The sequence below is a fragment of the Spermophilus citellus genome (assembly GCF_964194105.1).
Source record: "Spermophilus citellus genome assembly, chromosome: 6".
Classification (NCBI taxonomy): domain Eukaryota; kingdom Metazoa; phylum Chordata; class Mammalia; order Rodentia; family Sciuridae; genus Spermophilus; species Spermophilus citellus.
This window is the reverse complement of record NC_138187.1, coordinates 162546293-162573552: the sequence shown is the minus strand read 5'-3', so window position 1 is coordinate 162573552 and position 27260 is coordinate 162546293. Positions and strand designations below refer to the sequence as shown.

General features: G+C 52.2%; 1 protein-coding gene across 1 annotated transcript; it reads right to left on the bottom strand.

The window, feature by feature from the left end:
- Nucleotides 1-439: 439 nt before the first annotated feature.
- On the bottom strand, nucleotides 440-25690 carry DPT (dermatopontin). Its single transcript, XM_081300565.1, has 4 exons — nucleotides 25350-25690; nucleotides 13618-13743; nucleotides 5183-5290; nucleotides 440-1497 (listed from the first exon to the last, which is right to left on the bottom strand). The coding sequence occupies exons 1-4, from the start codon at nucleotides 25658-25660 to the stop codon at nucleotides 1431-1433; spliced, it is 612 nt and encodes a 203-aa protein (XP_081156691.1). The 5' UTR covers nucleotides 25661-25690; the 3' UTR covers nucleotides 440-1430.
- Nucleotides 25691-27260: the final 1570 nt, after the last annotated feature.

Genomic DNA, 27260 nt, shown 5'->3' with positions numbered 1-27260 from the left:
GATTCGTGATCTTGGCCACCTCGGGGGGCGTGTGGAAGGTGCATGCTTGGGGTTTTGCCTAGTACCTCCATTCCTGGTAGAGAGGAAGAAGGAAGGGCAGCATAGATGGGAAAAGGCAAACTGTTTGGTTCAAGGAAATAGGGGCTTCCTGTGGTTAAAACTGCTGTGACACATCGGGGTCTGGATGGCTGAAGGAAGCCCAGGGGGGAGAAACAGCCAGGCTCAGAGGCAGAGAATGTGCTCCCGCCTCTGAGATCCTCCGGTAAAGCCAGCCCCGGGCACTCTATCTGATCCTGACTCTGCCAGCGTCATCTTTGTGTTCCAGGGTCCTGGGCGAATCACAAGGCTGAGCTGGGTTTGCAGAATGAATGAATGACTAATCAGAAAAGGGAGGGGGAAGGGGATGGAGCAAGACGAACCCTTGATATTTGCAGCACAGTAATGTTAAAAATTTTATTCCTTTTATGAGGAAGAGAGTACAAAGGGCCAGGGACAGACATATATAGGAGGAAGAGAGAGTCTCACCTCAGCAGAGGACACCCCGTGCTAACCTAGGCAGGAATCCTCAAGGCCACCTTTCCCACCCAGACACCCAGGCCCACCCAGTGCAGGAGGCTTGGCCAGCTGCCCCAGGGCTGCAGGCATGTGCCGGCCCCCCTGGGAGTCCTGGGCTTGCCTCTGGCTGCCAGTAACACCACCCTACTTCCCATTCCCCAGAGCGACCCGGCCACGCTCATCTCGCCAAGCTCCCAGTCTGAGTCCCACTCTCTGACCTTTCTCTTGACATGATTCTATGGCTCCGTGGCCCCTGCACACATCCTCATTGTGGTAGATGGACCTTTGCCTTTGAGTTGAGGAGGTTCAACTCTGCCCTCACCCCCTCCACCCCGCCTTTCACCTGCAGGTCCCCTGGAGCACAGAGAGCCTGTGGAGGGGGGTGGAAACATGTCACTTCAAGGCAGAGGCCTGCTTTGTGAGGACCCTGGGTGTCATTCCAAAGGACTTAGCTGAGAGCCCCTGTGTACACTCCTCCCCAAGCTCTGCCCGCCTGCCCTCTCCTTCCCTCCCTCCCAGGTCACTGTGCTGAACTCAAAGCTCATTTTACAGTAAAGCAGCAGCAAGGTGAGCCAGGCCCCAGGAGGCGCCTGGGAGCCCAGTGGGCACGTGCCCTGCAGGGAGTGTCGCCAGTCATGGGAGACAGTTGCTACGGAATATGTTGAAAGCGAGAAACGCGGCTTAATTGTGGATGTCCTGATAAATGTGGTGCCATGAGAAGGGCCCAGGCGGCTGGCACGGCTGTTCCCGCATCAGGGAGAAGAAAGAGCGGCAGAAACAGCTAGGGGGGAGGGGGGGAGTTCCAGCTGAAGTCACACGCAGGACACTTGGGACTCCAGGCCCCTTCCTTTCGCCCAGGTCTGGCAGAGGCGGATCTAAGCGTTTGCAAATTCGCAGTCGTAGTCTGTCATGCGGCACATGATGAACTTCCACTGGCGATCCCTGTGGGGACAGTGGGAAAGGAACGTCAGGGAGAAGAGCCACCCACCAGGGGAAGAACCCGCTGGGGAACAGGATGGATCTGGGAGTGCAGGGACACCAAAGCTCACCGTGTCCTTGGAGGACTTGTCCAGAGAACCGACACATCTGCGGGAGGCCTGGCTGCCCCTTGCAAGGGGACAGTGAGGTTCCAGCCACACAGAGGCTCCTGTTCCTCCCTGGTGGCCAGCTCCCCACAGCGTCCCCTGAGCACCTCAAGGACCAGAGGCTAGCGACATGGTGGAAGCACTTGTTTGACACCCTCTGCCTCCCACGGTGACGAAACTTCTTTCTCTGAGGCCACTGTGTTCTCATGGAACCCCTCTTGACTGAGCGCTCACTGTGCCAGTCCACCCTGCATCTCTTGTGTGTCTCTTAAGAAAGCACTAAGCAGAGAAATGAAGGGAGGGGACCACGTAGGACCCCCCTCCCCAGGTGAAAAGGAAAGGCCTGCCTTCTGGAACACAGGAAATGGAGTGGCCCTTGAGTCCAAGTGGGGAGGGGCCCCAGGGGACACAGAATTGCTCAACTTTGAAAACCATGGTGTGGTACCTGTCAGGGAAGGTTCCTTGCTAAGAACAGGGCCATGTCTTCATTCAGCCATTTAATAACACTCTCTTGGGCGCCACCCTGCCCGACGCTCTGCTGACCCAGCACCATTTAACAGTGTCACTGGTGACTGGACTGGAAGGCCTCCAGGCACCCAGCCTGCGCTCTCAGTGTCTCACGTGATTTGGGTTGAGGGGCAGAGGCAGGCTGGGAGGGCTAAGTGATGGCTTTTAGGGGACACGAGCAATAGGTGATGGAGTCAGACTCCAAGTCTGCTGGACCTCACACCACGCTGCCCCCCAGCAAGGTGCCCCTGATCCCACTAGAGGACGAAGCTGTCATACCCTTTGCCCAGTCCTGATAAAGGGCAAAAAGTTTCCCTTTATTCCATCATTCAAAACCTCCCAAAGCACCCTGGGATCCTTTGACTCAGAGTTGGCTTCTGAATGGGAGGTGGGATAATCACCGGTTCTGGGGATCGATACGCCCCCTGGAGCGGCCCACGCAGGCTTCCCAGCGCTGCCTGCTGCTCCAGGTACCTGCGTAGGGCAGTAGGGAGGAGATGCCCAGTGCAAGCCTCTGAGGCTCTGGATGATCTATCAGCTATTCATTGGTGTGTGTTTCTACAAATGTCCACAGAGGACATGGCTTGTTTTAGATATTTAGCAGATTGGCGGCCAGTCTTGTGTACCTATGTACCAAGAAACAGAGGTAAATCAGACTTTACGGCCCAGCATTTCTACTGATTTTTAAGAAAAATTAACTAATTTTTAGTTAACTAATTGCCTAATCGATGCCAAGAGAGATACTTGGTCCTCAGAGGAGCAAGCTCTCCCCCCAGGCTCAATCTCTGGGTTCCTTCCAGGACAGGGTTTTCATCGAGGGGTGCATTTGCTCTCTAGTGAATATTTGGCAATGTCTGCAAACAGTTTTGCTTGTCACAACTGGGGATGGGACACCAGTGGCATCTAATGTGTAGGCTTCACATGCAGAACCACAGGACACACCTCTGTCTGTCTGCCTCCAGATGTCCACAGTGGTCGTGCCAGTCCCCGAGTTCTTTATTAAGAGGGAACCACCATGATTTGCATATGAAGGCGGGCAGGTGCCCAGGAAGTCTCTCGGGCTGTACCCTCCAACCTGGGCCTCAGCATCTTCGCAAGGGCCAAGAAACCCAACTTAGAGATCCTTAAGCTGCTGATATTAGTGACAGCAGCAAAATTGCATGGGTATACTCATTTTTTTGGGGGGGGTAATTCATTTTTAAACAATGCAATGATGCATTCCACAGTTTTCTATGATTCTAGGTTATCCATAAGTCCGAACATTTCCAAACCATCAGGAATTGCACATTTGAACTGCCAAAATATATTTATTTTGCAATCATTTTGGATGCGCTTCTCTCTGTACTGCTTTCTTTTCTGCCTTCTTAACCAGGAAATGCAGAATCGATTTCTTTTTGACCTGGAGACACTGTTAGGAGCACTGGACACCCTACTATGCGGCAGTTGCCTATTGCACTGTGGGGAACACCTCCCTGCCCAATGGCACAGTTTCCCTCGTTCACTGAGTTCTTGGCCTTCCTTTTGTTTAAATATTTTTGTTGTACGTCACATCATTCAGCTGTTTCTTCTCATTGATGAAACGGGTTTCATTCTAAGTAATATTCTCTAAGTTGCTCTTTTTAGAAAATAGGTAACTAAGTGAGTTAAGTTATGATAACTGTGGGTCTCTCCTGTGGGTGTTTTGTTCTTCATGGAGCCTCCAATATCTACTGGGCTTTTCCAGAGCTACTTAATGTCTTTCTTAAAAAAAAAAAAAAACTCTATGCCGTCTTAAATAAGTTATCTTCAGTAAAAGGAGGTGTAATCTCATTTGAAAACATAAATATACACAAAAGATAAGTCACACTCAAATTCAGCATAGTTATCTAATGAGCTAATGTAAGTTTTGCAAAATATGCACTGGTCATTTTCTAGGAATTCATTTCTGTACAGAGTGACCACCACCTTATTAAAAGTAGGCAAGCCAATCTTTGACCCCTGAATTACCCTGTACCTCTCTATATCGTAGTGGAACTGGGCCAAACTCCAGGGGAAGGACATATCTGCAGGAATCTTGATTTTTATTTCCTTATTTCCTTGTCTTGATGTATTCTAGGTAGGGTTGGGAGCTGACCATGAGAGAGGGGATTTTAAAAGCTCATTTTTTTTCTTTCTTCTTTAAAGTTTCCTCTTTCATATAAAAAATATTCTAGCATTGTCAAGAATTGAGGTATTCCTTTTTCATTGTAATTATGTTTAGTGGGTGCCCTGGGGTCCGACTGTTAGTGCCTCACCCCAGATTCATAGTCTGGAACCTGAAACCTGGTGTACTAGCATTAAGAGGTGGAGTCTCTTGGGAGGTGACTAAGTCTTAGGGGCTCGGCCCTCACCCCTGGGATTAGTGCCCTAATACAGAGGCTGAAAAGGAGCTGCCTTGTCCAGTCTGCCTGTGAGGACACAGGAAGTGTCCTTTACAGCATAGAACAGTCCTTCCCAGACGTGGAATCTGCTGGCACCTTGATCTTAGGCTTCTTAGTCTCCAGAAGGTGAGCAATAACTTTCGGTTTTTTTATAAATTACCCAGCCTAAGGTTTTATGTTACAGCTACCCACCGACCCAGACAGTAGGCCATTGTATTCCTTCCCTCCCATGCCCCTCCTCTCCTCTCTTCCTTCCCAAAGTGGGGGTCATGTCGCGTCAGGATGGGACAGGGTCCAGAGTGACAGTGGACACTCTGCCAACAATTTTTGCCTTCTTCTTTTGATGTTTGGTGAGAGAAGTGCTCTCTGAAATCAATGTGGGGAAGAGCTGGGGACATCAAGGGACACCAGGTTTAGGACTCCTCTGGGAACAGGTGGGATCCACCCTCGTCTCCCAGGGGAGCCGCCCTGTGAACAGAGCTCCTCACACCAGCTCACCTCTCCTTGCCTCCTGCTGTCCAGCCAACTCCTGGGCTAGCTCTTGACCCAGCCAGCTGTTCCTGCAGGCCTGATCTCAACTAGAACCGGTTCCTACCTCTGCTGCCCCCGACCCCGGGGAAGGGGTCCCCATCTCACCTTTCCACGGCAGAGAAAGTGGTAGTTGCTCCTCGCATGTAGTAATCGTAGTTGTAGGAGATCATGTCTATTTCCTCCCCATAGTGGCCTGGGTATTCTGTCGTCAGCCTGTGGGAGCACAAAGAGGGCAGAGGGAAAAGATCAAGCTGGCCATGATGGCAGGGAGCAAGCAGAAAACAGAATGGAGAGAGGCGAGGGGGACATCTTGGGCTACAGCCCCCTCCAAGCCCCTCCAGGCCCCAGGGACAGCAGCCTTCTCCCATCCCCACCCTCCAGTTCCTGGCTGTACAAGAAGAGGCACAGACTTCCCAGGCTTGGAAGCAGCATCAAATAGTCACATTCTAGTCAAGTCACCTGGAATGATGCTTACAAAATGTGGATCATGACTCATTATTAGATCATAAAATTGATTTGGCTATGACCACTTTTAAAAAGGAAGAAATAAAAAGAACAGAAGATATCAAAGAATGCATTGCATGCAATAAAGATCAGTCAGTATGTAGATGTAATTTTTTTGTATGTATATGTGTATTGATGCAATGTACCTATTGTGTGATAGTTTAATACATATTTCTTATCATGGGTCACAATTGAAAACGTGTTCAAAATTATTCAACTAAAATGTAAGCTCCACAAATGTGAAGTTTTTGTTGTGTACGTTTCTCTGGCAACTAAAACAGTTCCTGGTACATAGTAAATATTTGCAAAATAAATAAATGTCCTTGGGAGAGTCATTTAATCTGTTTCCTGTTCTTATAAAAGAATGGAAGCCACCTATGGTAAATACCAGATGTGGAATCATTAAAGATATTTGTTTCTTCCTCTTCTTCCTCTTTTTCTTTCTTTCTTCCCCAAGGTAGGGTCAATTCTAGGTTTCTCTTGAGTAGGCTTCTTATGGTTCATCCTAGAGTAAATCTGGAGCCCCTGGGTTCTAATAAGGGCTTTGATCCTGGGGTCTTCAGACCAAGGGAGTCTTTTCAGTGTGAAGTGGGTTCTTGAAGTGTATCCATATCCCCAGGGCTGCCCAGGAAACAGCTAGTTACTGAGCACCAGTAATTCCATTTGGTTTAGGTTGACCAGGTCATTGCATATCGATGGTGGAAAGATCTTCCCCACCATAGACCGATGATCTTCCTCTTAAGATGATAAGGATGGTCATGAAATCTTGAGAAGCCTGAGTTTTCAGCTGCAGGGGTCCTTGGAGGATCCTGGTTTGGGTGCAGCAGGACAGTGTTCAGCCCAGGAGTTCCGGACAGGAGCAGAAACCAAGGCCACCCCTGGCTCATGGTCATTCCATCCACATTGCTCATCTCCCCTCCTTCTATCATTTATCTTTCTCTAGACATGATTATGCTCTATCAGACGCCAAGCCCAGGCCAGAGCAGGCTGCGTGTGTCTGCTTGATGTGCAGATGAAGGAAAACCAGGCTGTTAGTTCAGGGGCCCATTGAGGCCTCTACAGAGACCTGAAAGCAGGACTTCTCTCTCTCTCTCTCTCTCTCTGTTAAATATTTGTTTTTTAAAACCAACCTTCCTTTCTTTCTTTCTTTCTTTCTTTCTTTCTTTCTTTCTTTCTTTCTTTCTTTCTTTCTTTCTTTCTATGCAGTGCTGAGAATCAAACTCAGTGCCTCCCACATGCTAGGCAAGCGCTCTGCCACTGAGCCACAACCCCAGACCCCATGGACTTCCTATTTCTAATGAAAATGTCAATTAACTGTCCCCTCCGTGGACCTAATAGGGCCTCGTTTGAATCCCACTGCTTTGTGATCCTTGAAGATTCTAATAGGGCTGAGCTAATGTTTACCCCCCTCCCCAAAAAGAGGGGATTATGAATATTGCCAACGAGTTTTTTATGAGGGAAATCCTTTTATTTCAGGGAACATAAAATGCTTTCCAGAACAAAACTGTTTGCACATGAGGTAAAAAGGTCAATAACCAATCATGTTTTCTCTTCTGCCAAGAGAGTGTTCTATATTTGGCAATAGTGAATTAGGCTAAATTCAATGGCCAAAACTATTTGGAAATAATCAGGCTAGATTTTCATCTCTTAAGTTTTTATTGGCCACTACAATTTGCCCTCTGATTACTTGTATAGTTAAATATATTTGGAATTAAGTGGGGAAGAAAAACTTGCATATTTTGATAAACATCAAGAAGCTTTAAGCCCCAAAGGGGAAAGGTGGCGCAATGCTTTCTTTAACGAGGACTCTATGACTTCATGTCTGATCACAGACAGACCCGAGGCTGCCTGCCCAACTGGATAGTGCATCTGAGAAGCCTCCTGTAGACAGGGATGCTGTTGCCCAGGGGGTTTCTAGAATGTTCTGGAGAAGGTGCAACACATCCTCACTGGTCCCAGTTGGCTTTGGTTTTGTTTGATGTTTGGCTATTGCTTTGTTTTGTATCATAAAACCATGAGGTCAAGTTTAGAATCGCTTCCAAAACCCTGAGGAAGGGAGATAGTAAAAGAAGTTGGGTATTGACAGAAATCACCCCTACTTTCTGAAACCAAGAACATGGAGGGAGACGTGACTCCATCATTGTAGGAAGAGACCCTCCCAAACAACACTCATAGCAAGAACTTGTTTATTTCTTTGTGAGTGCTGGGATTAGAACCCAGGGCCTTGTGCATACAAGGTAAGCACTCTACCAACTGAGCTATCTCCCAGTCCAAGAACCTGTGTCTCAATGTGGCCCAGGAGGCTGTATTTTTGAACCAGATGGATGTCTCCATTTAGTTGTTAATGACCTCGTTCCCTCTCCTCCCTCTCTCTCTCTCTCCTAATAAATGAAAGGCCCTGTAATCAATAGCTCCTCTGAGAGAAGAAAGAATTTGAACTTTCAGAGCTAGACACTGACAGAGACAGGGTGTAGGGACTAGTCGGGAAGGCGCTCTGAGGAGGCCCCATGGTCAGGGGCCTGTGGGATGTGGTGTTGGCCTTCCTCAGGACAGGGGTGGTCCAGCTTTCTTGTGAATTTCCAGGTCACTTCAGGGAAATGTTGGCACAGCCACTTCATACTGAGCCTTGACCCACATTTCAAAGAAGCCTTCAGCTTGGCATGGTGGAAGGAGGAGGTCGGGACGGTGGCTTTGCTGAATTTGTGACCTGACTAGTGCCTGATTTTAAATATCCTGTTCTGATGTCCTCTGGCAGGCCAGGCCCACATATTCAGCATTTGATTAAAATAGTGTCACCGTGTCGTGCTTCCTGCTGATGGCCACACGGTGAGCTCAAGGTCATCGGCACATGGCCCCACGCACTCCTTCTCGGAGCCTGTGTAGGAGAGGTCAGGGGAACCCCACACCTGTAGGCTTGATGCTCCACACTCCGCCAGCAAGAAGGTGCCCCATCCCGACAGCAAATCACTGAGAGCTTTCTTGGTAACCCCAGCCTGCTCATGATCCACCCTCTCTACAGAGATTTTCCAGCAAAGCAGCCAGGAATGAGAACCTGTCCGATGAGGCCGCCTTGTCTGCCTCGGTGATGCCTTGATGTCACCAACAGGTGTTGCAACAGAACCATTTAAATTATTTTTGCAAACATAGGAAAAATAAAACCCATTGCAGTTATGCATGTATAAAGAAAGGTGCCCATGAAGGAATAAGTACCCTGGTTACCCCCAGAGGGCTGGGCTTGGCCAGTGGGACTGAGGGACCAAGACCTCTGCCTGCACCCTGGAGCTGGGATGGGAGAGCAAGTGTCCAACGTCCCTGGCCGACTTCTGGTGGCATCTGGGGGTTCATGTTTCATCAGTTTGGTGAGTGTCAGGACCCAGGGAACACAGTCCCAGGGATATCTCCGGCTTACATTGGAAGAGGAACATTCCTGAACATTCTTCACATTGCTCTCTTGGAACAGAGTTTCTGGTGCTCTCTCCCAGCCCAGGCCTGGTCGGCAAGCACCTTTGTGGTGACTCAGTTGACTTCATCAGCCACATGATGTCCCCCCAACGGCCCCCTCCACTAGAGTGACCACCTCCTGGCTCTGCTGCTGCTCCTGGAGGTCTCTTCTTCCCTCACCAGGTGAGAGACGGCTCGGTGCTGTGCAAAAAGATGGCCCTGCTCAGCCCTCTGAAGAAGGTCGCAGCCTCTGCCCTCAGCTCCCGCTCTGTGTAATAGGGTCAGCTTCTGTGTGTGAGGTTCCGCGACCGACACACGAGCGCAGGCTCCCTTCCACAGCAAAAGCTGCCCTCCTCCTCCCCGTCGGGAGCTCAACCCAAATCTACAAATTCTACTCACTGTATATCCACTCACGTTCGCGGGTGACTGGTGAGGAGCTACTGTGGGGAGAGCTGAATGGTCGCCTCCGGAGCCCAGTAGAGGGGTGAGGCCCAAGAGGCGGAATGAAGGACCAGACCTGCCCGCGGGGCCTGTCACTCCCAGCAGCCAGAGGACCCAGACGCATCGGAAATTCCTGTGTCTGAGGTTTGAGTCCCGGGAGGGGGACATGGCGGGGAGGCCCTGGCCGTGTGTAGCAGCAAGGACAGGTCTGAATTATGAACATGGCTCAGTAGTGACACGGCCACTGCAGTTGAGGAAATGGACGACCCGTTATGCCCAGAGGGGCTGCTGTTGGGCAGGAGGAGGGCCTGGTGGGTTGTGCCACCCAGGGTGAGGCTGTTAGTGGGGCCTCAAACCCTGGGGATTCCCAACACTTCCAGCTCTTGGGGAGGAATCCACAAAGAACTGCCCTCCCACCAGGCCTCTGGGAAAGCTGGTATCAGAGGCTACCCTCCAGGGGCAGGGCGACAGCACAACGGAGGGACCTGTGATTCCTTCCTGTCCCTGACACAGCAGGATGGGGAGAGGGCTGGCAGACCCACCCCGTCCTGCACTGAGGTATGGACCTGAGGACAGGCCCTGAGCTTGGACTGGACGCTCTGGACGGGGAGAGAAAGCCATGGGCAGCTTCACCGATTCTGTTGTTAACTAGGGCTGTCCAGGACCTGGGGAAAACCACACTCTGGCTTGGGACTTGGGGACGGAGATTGGGGAGCTAGGAGTGGGGAATGTGACGTCCGAGAGGCACAGAACCCCTGGGGTGAAGGGAGATGTAAGGGTCAGGCAAGTTGATGCCTTATTTTCCTGCCAAGATATATATTTTCCAGAGAACCCACTAAGACCGCAGACCATTTAGAAAAGGAAACAATTGCTCAGTGCAGGCCTCTGGCTCTGGGGACACCCTCGGTCCCTGCCCGGCCGGGAGACAGGCTGGCGTGCGACGAGCAGCAGCTGGGCCTGCTTGGAGAGTGGAAGTGAGCCCAGCAGTCTCTGAAGGGCTGGGGCGCCTCCAGGGACATGTGTTTGTGGTTTGCAGACCACTGGACCAGGAATTTAAATTCTCCCTCACAAATTAATACATGCAAGGTCACATGCTCGTCCGACCCGGCGGGGACCGTTGGGTCATGGTGTGTCCGCATCCATCAGGAATGTGCTCTCTAGCCAGGATGAGCGAGCCGCACTGCCCAGCCAGAGACTGCACAGGCCCACATCAGAGCAGCACCTTGGTTCCCACCAAACAAATAAATGCTGCACTCATTTGGGAGTTGGCTCATGGTCTGTTTTTTCCAGCCCAGAGTGGTGGTATGTCCAAATCCCTAAATGCTCTCAGCACAGAGATGCTGGACACTTTGCTAGTTCAAAACAGTGCACGATGCTTTCCAAGGGGAAGAGGCTGGTCCCCACTGTGGGAGCCGAGTTCCCTGGAGGGAGACCAGCCAGTTACGGTGATGTAAGGGGAGGTTTTGAGTCAGAGAGTCATCAGCATTTCACTGTGGGAAAGTGCTGGACACAGTTCTCACTTCCCTCGGCAAAGGCTGTTAAAAGGATTCAGTAAAGCAATGCACACAAAAGACGTCTTTCTCGACTGGGAAGCCCCATCACAGCCGCCAGTTCTCCCCAGCGCCCGTCCCTAGGCCGAGCAACCGGCAGTTACTCATTTCACAGATTTATTAAGGGTCGACTTTGTGCCAGGCCATATGCTGAGATGCTGAAGAAATGTGCCCTAGAGGTCTCATCCAATTTAGAAAGACACTCTAGAACGCCATGACCCGGGCAGTGTAAGTCTGCCCCTGAAATGTCTAGACACGCGTGGGCAGTGAGTCTCACAGCCTGCCCTGGTGCTCAGTAGACGCCCGTTCTGCCACTTCTTCGAGGTTTCCTTGAACGGGCACCATTTCCTGTGGCCAGGGCAGCTCTCAGCTCTAACACCAAAGAGAAGAGGAGCCCTCCAAGTGCAGGTACACCCAGGGGACGCCCCTCGGGGTCCGCTTGCCCTGCCCTTCTGAGGAAGTCCACCGTAAGCCGCTCCGCGTGGAGTCTCAGTGCTGAGGCGGGATGACCCCACACCTGTCAGCACAAGCCCACAACACCAGGCCCAGCGACAGGACGCAACCCGACAAATCCATCTTGCTCAGAAACATGACCGCCCATGCACTACCCTGATTAATCAGAGGCATGTGGACGCCTGGGCAGAACAACCAGGCGCACAGGCTCACGGAACACAGCAGATCCTGAGAAGAGGCGCACCCAGGACGGGTCAGAGGCACCTGACCCTGTCCCCTGTCACTCCTCAGGAGCCTTGCCCAGGAAACTGTCAAGGACCAGCTGTGCTTGCCGCCCAGGTAGCTTATTTACATCTGAAGGCTTTGAAGGCCAGAGGGAGGCTGGTTCCATCCTGAGACAAGCAGATGGGGCAGGAACACAGCAGAAGGCCACTCCTCAGGCCCCAGCAGGCTGGCAGTCTCTCACCCCCTCTCCTCTCCTCTCTGGAACCTTCATCCTCTCTTTGAAGACAGTGCACCTCTGGAACTGAGGCATCGGAAGCCCTCAAACACCTGGTTCCCAGCCATCATCCATGGATGGTCTGGAGGGAGGGCGGGACTCCAGACCCGACAAACTTCTGTAAAACCTGCTTAAGTGCACCACCCCTCTGTCCCCCAAAGACACTGTCCCCCAAAGCACTGGGGCTGTTCAGAGAGTAAGAGGCTGTGCTGTGGGGAGGGGAGGAGGGAGAGGGAGGAGAGCTTGCAGGAGGACACACAGAGACTCCTTCCACCTACTCCCTGGCTGGGACCTTCGATTTGGGACTCACCAGGAGCAGGTGCAGGAGGCTTTGTGGAAGGAGGTTGGGGAGCTGGGGGGCTGGGGAGGGTGCTGCTCCTTCAGGCAGCCACAGACCTCAACTGAAGGGACTCTGGGTTCCCTGTCAGTGCTTCATGCTGTCTCTCTCCCTAGGGACACCGAAAGCCTCTTGGGCCTCTGTGGAGTAACACTGTCTGATGGCAGAGGCACACAGAACCCGCCAGGCGGTCCTGCCAGGCATCAGACTGCAGAGATGAATCACTAGCCTGAACCAGCCTTCAAGTGTGGTGACATTTTGCGTCCCTTTGTCCAAGTGAAGCCAGATTTAAAGTTAGGTAGTCAGTGTAGTTAGGTAAATCGGGTCTAATATCGAGTGAAATCTAAAATGGAGGCCATGCTGGGAATGACTCAGGGAAAACACAGGACAACTCATGGAATGTTAATGAAGTCCAGGAAAAAGCCCAAGGCCAAAGCCCATCCCAAAGAAGTGTTAATGAACAGCCCCCAGCAAACTTGAAGGTGCTGACTCAGAAGTCCTTCCTGACCAGATTACTTCTTTGGCCCACCTGTGTCCCACCCCTCGGGCCTTCCCACCTACATTCCATCACTGAAAGAAACTATAAAATGGAGAGACAACCACACTTCCACGGATTCCACCTCTTGGGTCCCCTTCTTCCTCCGGGAGAAGTCTTTTCTGCTGTCCTTTAATAAACTTCTAATCTCTACTCTGATCTTGCCTTGGTGTGTTTCTTTGGTGTTATTCTTCAACATCGGGGAAGCAAGGACTCGTCACCCGTCAACAGCGGTAACACAAGGCAGAAACACCAGGCTTGTAAGGACGTGGGACTGAGTTATCTGGGTGAATAACAAACACATTCTCCCAGTCCACTGGAAGCTTAGGTCGGTGGACACTGGGCATGAGCCGAGGAGAGGAGAAGAACAAAACCTCACAAGCTGTGATTTCAAATTGACCCAGAAAAGAGCAGCAGCTCCTTTTCTGTCTGTAACTATATCCTAGAAGTAACCCACGACAGGGCTGGTTTCTCCCAGGGGGACGCGGGGATCCAGGCCCCTGAGTGGGTCTTGTAGCCTTGGATGTGACAGGGAGCTGGCATGGAGGAGGGAAGAAGCTCAGGCCCACGGTCGGCAGGCCTCAGCTCAAGGCTCAGCACCCCTGGGAAGTGGCTGGGCCATTTGGGGTCAGGCCCGGCCTTGCTCCATGTTGTCTCCCTTCTGGTCAGAGAAGGAAGGGCGCCTTGGGCAGCTGTGGGCTCCCTGCAGTGCAGCAATTCTAATGTGATCCCCCATCCTCACCAGGCTTCCCTGCAGCCCCAGGGTCAGGAGGGACTCACCAGCAGGAGTACGGGCACCTCTTGCTGTAACGGCAGCAGTAAAACTGCCACTCTCGGTCCAGCACCGACTCGAAGTAGCGGCTCTGGAAGCCCGCCACCAGCCCGTTGTTGGAGCACGTCTGGTACCTGAGGAAGAGAGAGCAGACCCAGAACCTAAGACGCTGACCCACAAACAGACCTTCCCAAGATCCCCCTGACACAGCCTGCTCCTTCCCTGGCCTGATGCTAACAATATATTCCCTTTTTATACAAAAAATAGAAGTTATGTAGAAATGACGAATGCTCACCATTAGTATTCAAGTGACTCAGAGTCTTTCAACTGGAGGAAGTTAGGGGACACTGCTCCTGAGACACCTCTTATGGATATGTAGTTAGGTGAAGGAATACATAAACGGGTGGTTATGAATTTTACAAATGCAACATTGTATATTTTTCAGGCCATTTAAAGTAAAAGATAATATTAATCATTTTACTGAACTTAGGAGGTGGGAGAACATCTTTACTACACGCATATGAGATAGTGCACTATTTCCAAGATACACAAAGAGCTCAAAAAACTTAACACCAAAAAAATAAATAACCCAATCAATAATTGGGCTAAGGAACCGAACAGACATTTCTCAGAAGCAGATACACAATCAGTCCACAAATATATGAAAAAATGTTCAACTCCTCTAGTAATTAGAGAAATGCAAATCAAAACTACTGTAAGATTTCATCTCACCCCTGTCAGAATGGCAATTATCAAGAATACAAGCTATAATAAGTATTGGGCTGAATGTTCTCTCTGATATGCAGATGCTGATCCATAATGTGGGACAGGACATGGGAAGAATGGGGGAACTTTGGGCAGAGGGGAGGAGAGGAGGTATGGGGGCAGGAAAGATGGTGGAATGAGATGGACTTCATTACCCTAGGTACATGTGTGACTGAACATACGATGTGACTCTACATCACGTACAACCAGAGAAATGAAAAGTTGTGCTCCATTTGTGTACAATGAATTGAAATGCATCCTGTTGTCCTAACTAATTAGAACAAATAAAGAAGAAGGAGGAGGAGGAGGAGGAGACACATATAAATCCAGAGAATTGAGGAACTCAAGTCCATGGACTATTCTCTGCTAACAGCATCCCAGCCCAGAAGTGTGCAGCGGTCTGTCCAGGGCTACCACCCCAGGTTCTCAGGGTTGTCCAGGAGCCTTTTCCAAGCCCTAGTGCCACAGGGTCCCCAGCTGCCCCAGTGCTGCAGAGAGGCCAGAGAGGTGGAGCAGTCCCCACAGAGGAGCAGCAGGCCAATGGAACTCAGCTCCCTCCAGGGTCCTTCCTGTCCTAGCACCAAGCCCTGCTCCTCACACGTGGCAGCTCTGCCCCGTCCACGGTCCAGGAAGCAGCTTCACTGGTGCTCAGCTGTGCTGTGCTGTGCTGCTCCTGGAACTGTCCCTTGTATCTGACGGCACCTTCCTCACCAAGGGTGGGCTTGGAGCAGTGCAGGCATTTCTTCCTCTGTCGCATCTCCAGCACCACCTTCTCCCATCCCCCAAATCCCACAGCACCCTAAGTTTTGCCCCTTTCTGCTGGGATGATGAGGGTGCTGCTCAGAGGGTTCTCACCTTACACAAACACGACCTTCACGGACTGCCCTGGTCTGTGTTCTATTGCCATCCAAATACCTGGCTCAGTGGTTTATAAAGAGGAGAGGTTTCTGTAGTTCTGGTGGCTGGGAAATCCAGCCGCCTGGTCCTGGGCTCTGGTGAGGGTCTTCTTGCTGCATCTTAACATGGTGGAGGGCATCTCAGGCCAGGCAGAGCAAGTAGGCCAGCTTGGGCCTCTATTCACCTTCTTAGAACACCCCAGTGCCATCATAGGGCCCCTCCCCCATGACTGCCTCTCAGTGGACCCACCTCCAAATACCATCTACATGAATCTGGGGATAAAGTGTCCCATACGTGAACTTTGAAGGACACATTCAACCCCAGAACAAACCCTTACAAAATAGGTCTTTAGCCACCTCCGTGTCTTGGCGTTTTCTACTCATCCTGGCCATGGATGTCCCCTTTCAAGAGTGGGCACAGCAGGTAGTTGGTTACTCAGCCTGATGGCTGCTGGGATACAGCCTGTTTGTCCAGAAAAGAAAAGTCCCCAGAAAGTGTCAGAAGCACGGTGACAGTAAGTGCCCGGGCTGGCCGTGGAGAGGCACGCAGACCAACACCGTTGGCAACTGGAGTTTATTTTGTTCTTTTTCATTGCTGGAAATGAACTCATGGATCTGGCGAATCTAGACATTAATCAGGTTGCTTATCCCTGGTTGGACGGTGTCTTCCCTCTCCATTCGTTCGGTATCGGGGTACTCAACCACACACATGCATATTTGGGCTACTAGGGGGGAGCACCGTGGGTAGCTCTGGGGCCCATCTCCCAGCATGCTCTCTGCTGCCCAATTCCTAGCAACGTGAGGGGGAGGCAACCTCAGCAGGAGCCTAAGAGTCAGAGCCAAGCTCCTGTGTCTCTGGGGAGAGAAGGAGCAGCACCTGGTGCTGGGTTCTGCCTCTCTCCAGCGCTGGGCTGTGGCTTTCCTCTGACAGAGCCCTCAGGACTGGGCTGGGCTGTGACCTCCCTGGAGCCACGGTGCCACGGCTCCCATTGTCCTGGGCACTCAGCCACCCTCAGCAGACAGGGTTCCCAGGGCAGTCAGTTCCCTTAAGTAGAAATAGACGCAGGGAGATAAGCTGAGCAGAGTACTGAGGGCAAGCCCAGCTCCACGAATTCCCCGCTGGCCGGCAGCCAGCCTGGTAGCCCGTTGGCCCCGAGGGGGAAGCGTGCTGTGTCACCTTCTCACACACCACCTCAGGTAACACTGCCCAGAGAAGACCGACTGGACCCCACAGGCGCCAGGCCTAGGAGCACGGGGTGAACTGCCAACCTGCTCCTGGCACCAGTTAGGCTGCCTTTCGGTAGAGTGAGCCTGCTCAGGAGCTGGTAGTGAGAATCATTCCTTCCAGGACGGGGTCTTGGAGTGATGCATTTCCACGGCGTGCAGAGTGGTGTAGCAGAGAGGCTCAGAGCAGGGGCCCTGCTGCCACTGTTAGCCCTGACACCTGGCACCCTGGCTTCCTTCCCAATGGCCTCAGTGTAAAGTGGACATAATAGTTGCACATACTTACCAGTTCACTGTGCAGATCACATAAGACAGTGCACAGAAGGTTCCTAGGAGAGTGGTGTTCGATGCTTAATAAATCTGTCCTGGCTGTCATTATTAATATTATTGTTTGGTTCCAGGGACTGAACCCAGGGTGCTTAACCACTGATCTGGAGCCCAGCCCTTTTTTATTTTTTAGTTAGAGACAGTGTCTTGCTAAGTTGCTTAGGATCTTGCTAAGTCGCTGAGGCTGGTTTTGAACTTGCAATCCTCCTGGCTCAGCTCCTGAGTCACTGGTATTAGGTGTGCACCACCGCACCCAGGTCCGGGCTGTCATTGTATTTCATCTCATCTGCAGTCGCTGGGGGTGCACTTGGTGAAGCCACTCCCCTCGAGTGACAGGTGGACTCCCATACACCCTAGCGGCTGCCTCCCTGAGGCAGAGCTCGCTGCTGTGGGAGTCTGGCCACCCACACTGTAGCACAGATGCTTTATTATGTCTTATCACCTCCAGAGGAAGTGCAGTCCTGTGGGAAATAGTCATTTAATCTTGATTTTGCATTCCTCATAGGCCCTGACCCTGGCCCTGCAATGTTAATGGAAGAATGGATGAACTGTGACTGACCGGCCGTTTCCCATATCAGAGGCAGAAGTGACTTGTAAGAGCCCATCACTCAAGTCTGTGAAAGGCCCTGAAACTCCCTCCAGGGGTTTCCATGGAGCTGGTGAGCCATCTGCCTGGCTGTGGCCGCCTTCTCCCTCAGCGGCCTGCGGAGGGTGGGGCGCCGGGGTGCTCTGCTCCACAAGCCCCTCTCCTGCGCGGCTCTCTCTGTCCGTCACTATTTGCTAAGCTTCTTCAGACCTGCACACTGACCTCAGCTGTGGGATTGTAGGCACAGGGGCCAGGCCTACAGAAAGGAAATGGGGGAGCCTGACTGGGCGGGGGGAGCTGGAGGGCCTACATTGCTACCGTTACCCCAACTCAATTCCAAAGGAAACAGTGGTGCAAGGGGGTGCCGAGGCTCTGATTCACTCACTTGTCTCTCCCGAGTGGTCTGCAGGACAGGTGAGTTGGACTCATCAAGAGAGGCTCCTCCTGCTTCACTCTCCCCCCTGCTCTCTCACCGTCCCCCGGAAGCCTGAGAGTCAATTTCAGTGTCACAAACTGCAGCAATATTAGCCCTGCTCCACCTGATACTAGAGACTTTCTAGAGGAAAATCACAGGGCAATTACTCCTCCTCTGACAAGAACATTTTGAGATTGTTCTCAGAAAATGACCTTTCTGAAAATGGCTAATCTCAGGCCATCACTCTGAAAGCAAATTTCAGACAGAAAATTTCTTCTGACTCTGCAATAGCAAAACAGAATCAGCAGGACACAGAGAAGGAGCCCCTTGGAGGTCAGCAGACAGAGTGCTGGGCCCAGCTCTGACCTCAACATGTTCTGTGGAGCCCCACCTAAGCCACTGAGAGGATTCCATGACATAATGCCAAGGTGTGACTGAAGGTCCAGGATCCAAGTTAGGATTTATCCTCGGCCAGAGCTCATGCCCGTGAGGTCTGGGGGAGCATGAAAATTAAGTCCGTATTGCCCTATTCCCGGTCACTCTGGCCAGGCTTTCTCATTTTTTCTGGATTCTGCATCAAGTCCAGGGCCACTGGGCAGGAAGGACAGCGGAAGCCAGATCTGGGAGGTGGGTGAGCCTGTGGGTTGTGTGTGAACTGCTGCATTGAGCTCCAGTCCCTCCTTCCCTGCTGGGCCCAGGTTAGACTTACAGAAAGTGTGACCTCTTGGCAGCTGCAGTGGGGTTGGCTTGGGTGTAGAAGGGGGTAAAGGGACACAGCACCGCTGTGGCCAAGAGCTCTCACAGTCTTACACAACAGACAGCTGGTTGTGCTGGGTGTTTTCTTCCCAGCTCCCAAATATAGAGGTGCAGTCAAGGTGTGCTGTCCTATCCCCGAGCCCACTGCAGAGATGAGCCAGGTCAGTTCTGACTGTGATCCAGACCAGCGTCTGGCTCCCTGCGATGTGGGGGCCGTGTGGCATGGCCTCCTAACGCCCTCAAATATCTTCCCATTTCCTGATGCTGGATGGGGCTCTCAGTTGTATCAGGAGGGCTTCATCCTTTTAAAGCTTTAACTTTTGGTAATTCTGTCCTCCCCAGAATAATTCTTTAAGTTGCTGTCAGGCCCTCAAAACCTGGTCCACAGAACTGTGGAAGGTTCATTAAGTCTTTCCACAAATGTTCCATAGAACCTGCTCTGTGGATGTGTTGCACGTGGTCTGGGAACCTTGCTGGAGGTCTGGTACTGATGAGCAGACCTCGTGGTGGTGGACATGGGAGATAAGAAGCAGATGGAGAGTGGAGCACGGGTGGGGACCACCGGGCAGGGAGGGCAGGGCAGGGGCAAACCCAGCTGGGAGGCAGGTTGCCCGGTCAAAGGAGCTTTTAGAGTTCTGGATTTTTCTCTTACACCAAACCCAATGACTCCACGATCCATCTCACCCTTCTGCTGACACATGTACCCATCTCTGCGAAGTGACAGGATCATGTGAAGGGGAAGAGACGCTGTTGTGAGCCATCTGCAATGCTATTAAAAGGCAGGAGAAGACCTAGTCATTATTACTATGCTCATAAATATTTATGCTTTAATAGAAAGAGGAGCCACACACTAATTTCCTGACACCACTTTCTTTGGGGCCTACGATCAGAGCTGTCAGGGTTGGATGCTTCCAGGGGACCATGAGACCAGCCTCAGAAAGTAGATCCCCACCTCCCTGACTCCAAGAGGTCCTCCTTCCTTGACACTCCAGCTCACACTGCTTTGTCTTCCTTGTGACAGGTCAATATATACCTCATACAACATGTCCTGTCACTGAACAGCCTGTGGCGTGACAGTGTCACCACCTATATGACCCATCCTCCTTCCAAAGGTACGGCGTGAGCAAAGCCCCGCTGGGCCCAGTCTGCCCCCCTCCTGCCTGCAACTAGGCGAGAGTCCTGCTGTCCACGTCCAGGTTCAGGTCAGCAGTCGGGACCAGGCATCAAGACAGGAAGCAGCTTCTCTGGATGGAAAGACCTGGCACAAGATAGAGGGTAAACACCTCCCTAAAACAGAGGCCCTGGCCCATTTTGGAAAAACACAAGTTGCGGAGACTACCACAAAGGCCCTAAGAAGATCCAGAGCATCTTGTGAGAGGCGTTCACTGTTCTGGAAGCAATTCCAGGCCTTTCAGGCAAGGTCCAATGCTACTTCAGTGAGTATTAAGTTGTAACAAGCTACTGATAACGTGCACTTAATGTTTAGAGATTATAATTGAATTAGGTGCTTTAAAAGCAAAATGGTAGGTATCAGACAATCTGGATTTCTGCTCCAACTTTGTAAGTTGTGGACAATGTGATGTTTATCCCCATGAGCCCTGATTTCCACAGAGTGGTCATTGTTGGTCACAACAATGTAAATGCAGGTTTAGAGAGGCTAGGTAATTTTCTTAAGGACACACAGCCAGTAAAATACACACATTACCTCATTTAATTCCCACAACCACCGTGGGGCCCATAGATGCAGAAACTGAGGGTTTGAGGGTTGGCCTGGCTGGGTCAAGGACGAGCTGGGGCTATGTTTGGGGAATTTTCTGTCTGACTCCAAAGTCCTTAGACGTTCAGAAGCACAAGCACACCTCCCGACTCTGCGAGTCTCTTACTGACTGGAGGATCGTAGCAGGCAGGAGCCCAGGGACAGGCAAATCTCTGAAGGAGGAAGTGGACTGTGCCTTCCTTACAGGAGCTAAGAGCACTTTGCTCCCAGACAATGGGCCCCCAGGACTGAGAGGGGAGGGAAGGAGCTCAGCAGGAGTCCTAGATCTGCCAGCCCGCTCTCCCCCACGGCCTTCTTGCCCTCAGAAGTCCTCACTGCGTGGATTCGATGACTTCTTTGGCTCAGCCCACACCACGGCCTTGTCAGCACCTCTCCCCTGCTCCTGACACTGGACGTCCGGCTGGCTGCCTTGCCGTTCCTGAGCAATGAGCCCTGGTCTGCCGTGTTCAGACAGACACAGCGGGTACGCCTGCTTTCCACAAGGCTGGACAGGACCTAGTCCAGAGCACAGACCCTGTGCGAGGGACCCTCAGATCCCTTCAGTCTGCAAAGTTAATGACCATCAGCACTGGATGGAGGAAAGCGTATGAACAAGGACTAGATCATAAGCCACACGTCCCCACATGGATCTGGGTCAGGACCACAGAGCTTGCAGTAATGTCCCGTTTCACTGCCTTCTCAACTGTACTTCCTTGGGGCTTCACCTCCTAATCTGTGGTGTGACTGCTCCCAGGGCCTTCCCGTCCTGGGATTCCTGGTTTTGGCTATGGTCAGTTTGCCTTTTAAATTCCAGGTGTACTCCACCAGCCTTCGGTTTTATGTGCCTGTTAGCCTTTCATTTTGAAGAAGCTTTACACTTACCGAAGAGCTTTAAAGACACACACGAGATTGATGTCTGCCCTCCATCCTCGCTGCCCTGGGGGCTACCTTTCAGAACCTGGGGGTGTTTGTGCCTCATAAGGAAGTAACCAGCCCAATCTTCAGACTTCACTGGGATTTCACCAGTTTTTCTACTAATGCCCTTTTCCTGTTCCAGGATTCAAACCAGATGCCGTGTGACATTTGGTCTTTAAAGCTTTTGAAATAAAGAGTTTAGTGGTCTACTTTTTAAATTATGGAGACATTAAGACCATGGGAGAATGCAAACTGAATCAGGGACACATTCTGCAGCAGGAACATGCGTTGGCAATCCCCCTGGTGTGTCTCTGAGATCCTCAGGAGGTCTTCAAAGACCATTCTGCATCTTGGCACATGTGGAAAACCAAAATGAGGTGTGAACAGTAAAGCCAAGCTCTTGTTGTAGACACGGGAAGGCTGGGAATCAAAGACAGAGCAAAGTGACCTCCTTCACGGGAACCTTGCAGGGAATGGGGGCCGGGGTTGGAATTGGGAGCGCCCCCAGCCCTGAGGAGACATATCGCTCACCACGTGCTTACGGGGCCAAGGACACCAGCACCCCCTCGGCCATACGGCTACTGCAGTAGAGGAAGCTTAGAGGGTGGGCAGTGCTGACCTAGGGAAGGCAGGGCCCTGCACTGACTCAGAACCAGGAAGGGGGAGGCTGGCCGGGGCGGTGCAGAGCCTTGGGCTTCACTACAGTCACCTATGGAAACCAGGTTCCCGCCTGACAAGTCCAGCTTCCGATTCGCCTGGAAGCGGGCACAGCCCTGAAGGGCAGTTTCCCTTCTTCTCTTCTCATGGTCTGAACTGTCGTGGGCGAATTCATAAATTCAGCTCTAGTATAAACGGTGCCCGTACACAGGACACTCTTCCTCCAAATTCAGTTCTGTGAGATCTGCCTTGCCCGAAAGAGGCCTCATCAAATGCCTCATTCACTAGATCTTTCTGAGCTGCCATTGGTAGGAAGTCATGAGCCAGGCATGGGTCTAGATGCAGACTGGTTTTAGAGCGCTCAGTACCTTTTCCTGTACCCTCTGTACCTTTTCCTGTAACATCCCGGTAACGCCCTCTACCGACATGTGAGGAGGGTATCCTCTCCTTATCTCTCTTCCTGTGCCAGGGTAAGGAGCAGAAGATAGAGGAGTGGAGGCAAAGGCAAGTAGAATGCAATGGTTCTCCCTGCCCTAACTCCATGTTCTGTCAGTTCTCTGAGGCCGCTGAGCTGAGAGATGACACAACAGGAGCCGTGAGTCCAGGCTCCCTGATCCCAGCCCAGAGTTCCTTCCACCACACAGCATCCCAGACTCCCTAGAACATTCCAGCTTTGTCTTGCTTTACACAGGACCATGCCAACCCAAGTCAGCGAACATCCCCTGGAGTAGCTCAGGCCTGCCCTCAGGGCAAACACACACCTCCTGGCCATCATTGTGGTGGAGGTGGGCGTCTGGGCTTGGGAATCCGACATCCCAAGACAGGGGTTTCAGCAGAGAAACAGGAGGAACCGTGGCTTTACTGGCACGGGGCTCTGATGGCAGTGTCCTTTAGAGATGGTACCCCATTATTAGCAAGGTTCTCTGGCAGGTCCTGAATACTGTTGTCACAACTCTCCCCCTCTTAAAATAAAACATACACCGGTTTGCTTATGTAAGGTGGCCAAGTTGCACACCACCATAGATGCTTCCCCCAGAAAGGACAAGAGCTGGCAGCCTATGGGCAGATGTGATTGCTCCCCAGCCTGTGAGCAATTTCTTTCCTTTCAAATATTTCACTGAGACTGGATTCTGAGCTCAAAGTCATGATCATCTGAAAAAATACCTGGGGGTTAATTGGCACCAGTCTGGGGCGGCCAAGTCCCATGGAAAAGAGGCTGTTCTGCATGTGCAGCCTGTGATTAGCAGAGGGGGAGAAGGTCAAGAGCAGGTGGGAGGGAGAAAGGAAGGGTCACTGGGCCCTGCACACCAGAGTGCGGAGAGGAGGAGGGGAGACAGCGGTCAGCTTGTCTCTAGACTCCCAGGGGCCAAACCAAACCTGTGACGTCACCTCCTTCCTCTTTGCTTGGGGGTTCCTGACAAACCAGCCGTGAGTTGGCACGTTGAAGACTAGACATCGTTGGCTTCCCTCTCTGCCAGGGAGGACAAAAGGATCCGTAGACAGCAAGAAAAGCAGGGCACTTCCAGGCTGCGCCGTGCCTCCCTGGGCCGCAGAGCTTGCCCGGCTGAGTGCCCGTTTCCAATGAGCTGGGAGACTGGAGAGCGGAGCCCTGGGCCAAGGTCACGTTGCACATGGTCAGTAGCACCAGGATCCACGCCCAGTCCTCCCGACTCAGTGCAGGGCTGTCCTGCTGCGCTTGAGGAGCTCGGCTGAGTGCTCCTGTTCGGCTGCCCTACAAAGGCTGTCAGAACGAGGCCCTAACCACATGAGGGGCCTGAACCGGAGGCCTGGAGGGACAGTGTAACTAGGTCATTTCCGTGCTGCGTGCCGGCAGCGAGCCTGGCTGCGGGGAGTGCTGGACTCTGTCCTGTCCGCAAGCAGGCCTGATCTTGGAGCCAGCCATCTGTCTGAAGGGGTTTGGGATCGCTAAATCTGCCTGCCAGAGGCAGAGGGATGGACGAGGATGGCCACTAGGGCTGTGCAGGCAGCCTCTGGGCCCAACTCCCTGCCCACAGCTGTCCCTCCCCACCCTTCCCCAGGCCAGCGGGGCCCCTGCTCAGCTGCAGTAACCAGGCTGGCCCTTCAGGCTGGCCCTGAGCTAGAGATCCGCCTCACCCAGGATGAAGGGCTAGCCTGGCGCCGGTCCTGTGGCCCAGGCTCTGCAGACAGAGGGTGAGCTTCAGGGCCAGGGCCCTCGCTGGGTGGCAGGAGTGCCTCTCAGAGCCTGTCACTGCAGCTAAGCACATCATCTTGGGAGCTAAGACTTTCTGGATCCAAATCTCAGCTTCCCAGCTGAGGAGAAGCACCAGTTCTAAGACCACAGTTTGTCTATGGAACGATTCATGGATTTGTTTGGAGCATTAAATGAGATAATCCATACAGAGGCTCAGCCTGGTGCCTGCTTAGGGTCAGCACTCAATAAACAGCAGCTGTTTTTGTCAGAGGCCCCTCTCGCCTGGCTCCTCCACCCACCGGTGTCTCTTCCTCTTGGACTGTGGTCGTGTGACCCCTGTTTTATGATGGAGCCTCCCCACCCCCACTCCACACAGTGCCACTGCAGCCCCCATAGAGCCGTCTGGCTCGCCTCACAGACACACCCTGGCAGCTGGCCAGTGGACTTCCTGCTCCCCAGGCCTGTCTCCCCAGGTCGGCCTCTGCCCTCTGCCCTCTGCCCCAGACCCCAAAGCCCAGGCTCCAGCCAGGTGTTGTGAAAACCTGGTGCTGGAATGGGCTTCTGACCGAGTGCCCCTGGAGCTGGACCTGGCTGGGACAGTCACCCCCACTGGCTCCCATGAGGGGAAGTGCAAGCTGGAGCCCGTCCCATACCCTCAGGGGAGGACAGGGCCTCTGTCTTGAGGCCTCCCGTAACTATGTTCCCGCAACAGAACCCACTCTAGGTTTAGGCAGAAAGAAGGTTCTGGGTCCCCACAACTGAGAGAACATGGAGGCAGGGCGGGAGAACCACTCATTCCCTTGCCTTTGCCCCAGTTCCTCTCTCCTCTCCCCAGTCACTTCTCTAAATCAGTATTTCTCAAACTCTCTGTGTGGAGGGTCCAATTGTTTCTTTTCACCCAACTTCTGTGGACTAATGCTTTTGTAAAATAGTTTAAAAATTTACAAAATGGTGAAGTCAGCATAACGTTTCTTAAGCAACTTCAGTTCCTGTCGTGTCCATTCTGCAGACCCCACCAGCCCCTGGACCCAATCATGAGTAGGTTCTATCCCTGGAAGGAACAAAACCTCAGGGGGCCCACCTGCCGGTGGCCACCTGGGATCCGTGTCCTGTCTGCCACGGGGCAGCCCTGCCCTACCTGAAGCACGCCAGGGGAAGGTGTGGGGAAGGCGTGGTGCAGGATGTGCCAGGCGGTGGGCATCCCATCCCCGGAGAGTCCAGGGCCCCGGGGGCGTGAGCAGAATCTGCTGGCCCCACCCGCAGCCCTTACCATTCCATGCCGGCCCTGTTGATCTCCTCCCACCAGCACTCCGTGGGCTCCCCCAGGCGCTGCGGTGTGGGCATGCAGGCATAGTTCCACTGCCGGTCAGAGCCCTCCTTCTTGCTGAAGATGCTCCTCACGGCCACCACGACCTGCCCGTGGGGACACTGGAAGCTGAAGCCCTGCCGGTTCAGGTTCACCCACCCATCATCGCTGTAGTCCTGGTACTGCTGGTACTGCTGGTACGGGTACCAGTCACCATACTGGCCCCAGGCCACGGTGACCAGCGGCAGGAGCACCCACAGGACAGTGAGGTCCATGTTTGCTGGCGTTTGGCAAAAAAATGTCACCCTAGGTCTGCCGGGCCGACTTTTATACAGCTGCCGTCGACATGTGGCTTCCAGATGTGGGTGAACGGGGTCCAACTGCAGTGTGTCATCGCTTAAGTGAAACTTTTCCACGCTGAGAAGTTGGCCGTCAGTACATCCAGCTTGTTTTAAGGTGGAATTCTAGGAACATGTAGGGAGTGTGTGGGCTGGAGAAAGCCCCCGGAGAGAGGAGGACTCTCTAGACAGATGACAAGAGCCAACTGGTCCTCTGCCCTAGGAACACTGGCCTGGGAAAGCCACCCCCTGCCACGCCACCCCTCGCTGCCAACCCCTGGACCTGTGCCCCACACAGCCCCTCACAGAGATGTCCACAGAGCTATCTCAAAAGGCAAAATAGTGGGAAGAAGGACAGCGTCACCCAGAGCCCTGCAAACCTGGGCGCCTGTCTTAGCCCAACACAGTTGAACCCCAAGTCCAAGTGTGGGTGTCCTGGTGGCAGGGTGGCTCTCGGGAGGCCCCAGCTGCCTATGGAAGTACTGTGCCCATGGAAAGATCAGTCGGCATGATTTCCACCCTTGAGCATCTGCCATCGGACCCGCCCACATCTAGAAACTGCTCTGCTCTCAGATTACACCGTGGGTTAAGTCTGAATAAACCACTTTTACCCTTCACTGTCCTTTCCTTCACACTGAGTTGTCTCTTGTTGAGGTACAATTTATATGTAATAAAGTCTCCTTTTGTGACCCTTGGCATTCAGTTGGGTAAGCAGCACCGTGATCAAGGTAAAGGGTCCTGTCAATCCCATGTACCCCTCTGTCCCTTGCAGCCAGGCCCTTTACGAACCCCAGGTCCCTGGACACAGTGACCTACTTTCTGTCCCTGCAGTTTTGCCTGTTCCAATGTCAAATGAATGGAATCAAATCTGCGTACCCCGTGTGTCCTTCTTGCCCTTAGCGTACCGCTCTTCAGATCCACCGTGCGTGCTGTAGTTCAGTTCTGTTATCTCTGAGGAGGGTTCCCTGGTAAGGATGAACCCCAGGTAGTTCATACCTTTACCATTTGAAGGGCATTTGGTCGTTTTCAGGATTTGAAAGTTAATTATGTAAAATTACATAGACATAATTTTAAACAAAGTTGCTATAAATATGTACAGGTGTTTGTGTGAAGGGTGAACAAATTTTTTTGTTTCATCTGGGTAAATACCTGGATTGGGATTGCTGCATCATAAGGTACATGACATTGTGGTTATTGACTGATCATACCTGAAGAGCCATGAATCTCCTTCAGTGCCAACTCCTGAGCTCTATTTCTACTTTAAACATGTTTTCCAGTGGTTTTTTTTAGTTATTGTTGGACCTTTATTTTATTTATTTATATGCAGTGCTTCACACATGTAGGCAAGTGCTCTACCACTGAGCCCCAACCCAGCCCTCCAGGTGGTTCTTATTCACACCAATGTTTAAGAACCACTATTCTCAAGAAGGTAGAGTCAGTGAAAAATTATCCTCTGAGTCCCACCCTGGCCCTACCCATAGCCCACTTCCCAAGAGGCATTCAGGCCAGATTACAGATCAAGGTAGCCTTAAAAGAG